Source organism: Lichenostomus cassidix, unplaced genomic scaffold, assembly GCF_008360975.1.
Source record: "Lichenostomus cassidix isolate B80296 unplaced genomic scaffold, HeHo_3.0 HiC_scaffold_52, whole genome shotgun sequence".
NCBI lineage: Eukaryota > Metazoa > Chordata > Aves > Passeriformes > Meliphagidae > Lichenostomus > Lichenostomus cassidix.
The window spans coordinates 16,136-21,438 of record NW_028147320.1 but is presented as its reverse complement, the minus strand read 5'-3'; the positions used below and the strand labels follow the sequence as shown (position 1 = coordinate 21,438).

At 49.5% G+C, this 5,303-nt stretch overlaps 1 protein-coding gene across 1 annotated transcript; it reads left to right on the top strand.

Moving 5' to 3' along the window:
- The first annotated feature begins 2,495 nt into the window (after nucleotides 1-2,495).
- LOC146423428 (inositol 1,4,5-trisphosphate receptor-interacting protein-like 1) lies at nucleotides 2,496-4,716 on the top strand. The gene has a single exon (XM_085044777.1). It carries the CDS (start codon nucleotides 2,496-2,498, stop codon nucleotides 3,993-3,995), a length of 1,500 nt encoding a protein of 499 aa, XP_084900903.1. The 3' UTR covers nucleotides 3,996-4,716.
- The last annotated feature ends 587 nt before the right edge of the window (nucleotides 4,717-5,303 follow it).

Below are 5,303 nucleotides of genomic sequence, written 5' to 3'. Positions count from 1 at the left end.
AACTAGATCATCTTCAAGGATCCTTTGACCACAAACCATCCCATGACTCCATGACCTTTTTATCAGATTCAGCCCATAATTTAAAGGATTCAAATCAACCATCCTTATCAACCTTTCATTTTCATTGTTTCCAATCCATGTACCAAGCTGGGATGCATAAGTGTGCTCAAACAGTGTGATGAGCAGATTCTCATTGAATTCAAAAGCACATGGGAACTGACAAAAGATTTGCTGGATGCAATCCAAAAAGAGCCCCAGAAGCTGCTGAGGGAGCTGGGGGAGCTCAGCCTGGAGAAGAGGAGGCTCAGGCAGGACCTTCTGGCTCTGCACACCTCCCTGAAAGGAGGGTGCAGCCAAGTGGGGCTCAGGCTCTGCTCTCCAGGAACAAGGGACAGGACAAGAGGAAATGGCCTCAAGTTGTGCCAGGACTGGTTTAGACTGAGTATTAGGGAAAATATTCTCCACTGCAAGGGTTGTCAAGCACGGGCACTGGCTGCCCATGGACTTGGTGGAATTGCCATGCTTGGAGGCATTCAAAGAATGTGTGGATGTGGCACATGAGGACATGGTTGTTAGGTGGACTTGTCAGTGTCAGGTTTGTGGCCTCTGACTTGATGGCAGCATGAATGTGGGGCAGGACACAGCCCAGATGCTGGCAGCTGGGAGCTGACTCAAGCCATACAGATGAGCCTTCCACACAGGCTAGCACTGGTGCTGGCAGCTGAGCCGCCAGCAACATGCCCTGTTCCCCTATTGCAGAACCCTGCCAGGTTCAAGCTGGGGCAGGGCAGGAGGAGTCTGTGGCTCTCCCAGCTGCTGAGCACAAGGTGAGAAAACAGAAAGGGTGTTTCCCATCAATCCCTCCAAAGACACATCGTAACAGAAGAGAGAGAGGGGCAAAGGCACATTTTTGGCACTGATCTAGGCAGCACCAAGAGTGGACCTCTCAAACCCAGATGTGCAACATGGAAAATGCCACAGATCTTCCAGTGGGGGAAAGAGCTGCAAACAAAACACAACACAATCGCCAAACCCAAGCATTAACATTTGAATTTTCTGCTCCAGAGATACAAGGGCAGAAAGCTGGAGCCTAAGCTGCATTAGCACCTTGTTGAGCTTGTCTTGTCCTCTGTCATCCTTCAGGCCAGTGTGAACCTGACCTGCTTTCACAGGGAATTCAGGGTTTGCCTGCTCTTAGATCTAGGAGATAGCATGGTGGTGAATGGAGTTCAATCTAAATGACAGTGAGTAAGGCAGGAGTGTTGATCTGCCTGAGGGTAGGAAGGCTCTACTCAGGGCTATGGAAAGGTGTCATGGGTGGGTCAAGTCCACCTGTATGAGACAGAAGAAGGGAAAATGCTGAGTCCTGCCCTTTGGTCACACCCACCCCGTGCAGTGTTACAGGCTGGGGCAAGAGGGTTGGGAAAGCTGAGAAAGAAATGGCCCTGGGGGTGCTGGTTGATGGATGGCAGTGTGCCCGAGTGGCCAAGAATCCAATGGCATTGTGACTTGTGTGAGAACCAGTGGGGCCAGTGGGACCAGAGCAGTGATTGTCCCCTGCCGTGGGGCACTGGTGAGGTTGTTCCTCCAATCCTGCCTTCAGTTTTGGGCTCCTCACAACAAGAAAGACATGGATGTGCTTGAGTGTGTGCACAGAAGGGCAACTGAGCTGAGGAATGGTGTGGAGCACAAGTCTGATGAAGAAGGGCTGAGGCAGGTGGGGGTGTTTAGCACACAGAAAAAGTGCCTCAGGGAGGACCTTATGGTTTTCTCCAGCTCCCTGAAGGGAGGTTGTAGCCAGGTGGGGGTCAATGTATTCTTCCAGGAGACTAACCATACCACCAGAGGAAATTACCTCAAGTTTCTCCACGGGAGGTTTAGATTGGATCTCTATTCCTTCACCAAAAATGATATCAAGGTTGTGAACAGACTGCCCTATGAAACAGCAGAGTTACCACCCTCAGAAAGATTTAAAAGAAGGAAGGTCTTTGAAGAACATTTACTCAAAGGCAGCCTTAAGCAATGAACAAGAGCCACTCTGAGTGGCTGAGCTGGGCTGGGGACAAAGAGTGGGGCTGGCCTGGCTGTGATGCGCTGTGGCACCTGTGACATCACAGGGGACGTGTCACAATGGGGGCAGATATAAAAGGCCCCGGCAGACAGTGCTGCCCCGGCTGAGCCTGGGCAAGTGGTGAGTGCACACTGGAGGTGGAGGGGAGGCTGGGCTGGACAAGGGCTGGGGCAGAAACACTGCACCTGGGGGTGGCTTCTCCCCATGCATGCAGGGACAGCCCCTCACAGGGGAGCCTTGGGCAGGGCACAGTGCTGCTGCTGCTGCTGCTAGGGCAGCAGGACAGGCCTTGCTTCCTGCCAGCTCTCTGGGGCCCTTTCCTTCCTGCCCCCACATCCCTGTGATTCCCGCCCCTGCTGCCCCCTCTGCCAGCTGCCTCCCTCCCAGCCCCACTCAAGGCCTTCTCTCCATCCTCCTGCAGACCATGGAGCCCTGGATATTCCTGGTCCTTGTTTTGCATAGCCTTCTTCAGTACCCACAGCCCATGGATGGTGCTATGGATGTGGAGACACTGCGACTGCATGTGGAGTTGCGTGCAAAGCGCCTGGAAGAGGAGAGGATTCAGCTGGAGCGAGAGTTGGAGCAGCTCAGACTCCTGGAGCAGAGTGGCTTGGCCTGGGGAGACCTGCTGGGGTCTGCCTTGCAGTACTGGCAGCTCTGGCCATTTCCTGTCATCTTGGTCTCTCTCTTGGTCTTGTGGTTTTTCTGGAGGGAAAGGAGCCTGAGGAGACAGGAGCACGAAGAAGAAAATGGTGGAAATGCATTCGGAATTGCGGATGCAAATGTAGTACATGATGTTATTCAGATGTACATAGGATGGAGGCTAATGTGGCGCATCCAGTGGCCTGTACAGGATCTGGAGACAGGCTGCATGTGGACAACTGACCTGATGGACAGATTCATCAATTTCTCTGGACGCGTCTTGTCAAACAGTTTCTACCCGGTGCTGCAACGAGCCATCCAGGTGGGCAATGCCTTTGAAGGCTGGACTGCCCGAGAGGAGGATGTTGTGTATCGCTTTCTCGTACCCATGACTCCTCCCCAAGGGCACTCCTTCCACCTGGAGTTGGCCAATGCAATGTGGAGGCCCGGCAGGAGCTTCCATGTCCGCGTGGAGCTGGAGTGCACCTGCACAAGGGAGCAGCAGGCTGACAACATGCTGTGCTTCCTGCACCACCCCGAGGAGGAGCTGAGGAGGAATCAGGATCCCAGCCTCCTTCATACCCTGTGCACCGGCTCCTACCTTGATGTGCAGAAAACAGGCCTCTGGTTCTACCAACTGCTGAGAGCCATCTGGCCAGCTTTGCCTCAGTCACACAACTGGCGTCTAGTGCTGCTGCCCTCCAGACGCTCCTGCCAGTTCAAGGTGACCAACGGCAGAAAAAGCTTCAGGATTGAGATGCTCTTTGGGGTGCAGCGAGGCGACTCAGACGTCTTTGTTAGCAGCGAGTCTAGAAAGCCCCTCACCCCAAGAACAAGGTGGCTCGAGACCTTCACCGTGGCAGAGATGAAGTTCTTCAGGCACATTGCCAGGCAGGCTCCCCCTTACAGCTTGCACCTCAAGTACCTGCAGTTCTTCACCTGTCTTCGGCAGGGCCTAGGCTTTTCCAGCTACACCATGAAGACCATTGTCATGCACCTCCTGAACGCTGTACCGGTGTCACAGTGGCAAATGAGACATTTCCTGAGGCGAATTGTGGATATCAGCAACAGCCTGCGCTTAAGCCTGGAAGACAAACGTCTCAACCACTTTATTGTGGGCAACCAGAGGCTTCCTGAGGAGATCACTTTGCCCCCAGATGTCCAAACGGCTGAGACACTCAATCTCTTCCATCATATGGCCGTGGATCCGGTTGCCCATTCCCAGGTGATAAGTCAGTACCTGGATCTGCAACATCGTCTCCTGGAAATCCTTAAGCCTTGACACCTTGGAAGAGGTTCTCCTGCACAGAGCTGTGCTTGAGATGCTCACAGCTGGCGGCAGAGAAGCAGCTCATTGTACAAATCTGCTCGTTAAAGGAGAGGAGGATGCGTGCAAAGACTCTGGCAAAGGTCCCACAGCCTCTCCTGCTGCCTCAGCAGCTGGGGGACCATGGGAGTGTTTATTCTACCTCCTGGTATCAATTCATTTTCCAAAACAAGTCACCCAGATCCGCATTAAGCCCTACTTGCATACAAACTTTCCCACTCCTAAGAATGCAGATGAAGAGAGCACATGCCTTACACGCATGGCCAAAGCCACCAAACCCCACCTGTAACATGCAATTGTTCCAGCCCTATGGGAAGGACCTAAAGGCACAGTATGAAGGAAGTGGGAATGTGGGGCAGAAAAAGACAAAAAAACAGGGAAGAAATGACTGAGAGGAAAAACTAGCTCTGCTGGCCTGGGATCAGACAACGGACTGTGTCTCTCCTTGTCCCCAAAAGGGACATCTTTAGGTCAGCATTGTACCAACTGTGTTGGAGCTGACCTGAAATCTTGTATATAGAAGTATCTAGAGTTTTATTTCCTTGATAAATCTATCTAATTCATACATATTATATATTACATGGTTCATTAGTTGTCATATATAATATTAAAAGAAAAGAAAACAAAACCATATACTAAATAATATCAAAAGAAAACTGTAATTAGTATATCATGAGAAATAATAATTATAAATATTTGAAGATTTTTTATTATTAATAAATATAATAAAATTATTATTATAAAATTATAATTATGTAGTAATACAGTATTAACTCTGTATTACTATGACGATTTTAAATTATGATTAAACAATAACAATAGAGCACATATTTAGTGTTGTCACTATCTGTTGTGACACTTAGTAACACTCTAAGTGCATTTAGGTCTGGAAAGATCTTCATAAAGTAGATCTATTTATTATATAGATAACATTATATAATATATTCCCTCTATAATACTGTTTTTATATACAAGTAAAACCATATATAGTGTCACTATCTGTTGGAACACATTGCTTCAATAAATTACAATATTAAAGAATCTGGATAGTGCAAGCTTTTATTGATCTCAGCCAGACCTCTATATTGGTAAATCTCACGAGTTGTCAATCTGGGCTCGTCAACAGTCTCCTTGAACTCAACCAAACTTGCAGTGCTGAACTGGTTCTAATCACAATCTAAGCCCAGCTGCCCCAACCCCTGTGATCACAGAATCACAGAACGCCTTGGCTTGGAAGGGTCCTTAAAAATCCTCTTGTTCCAA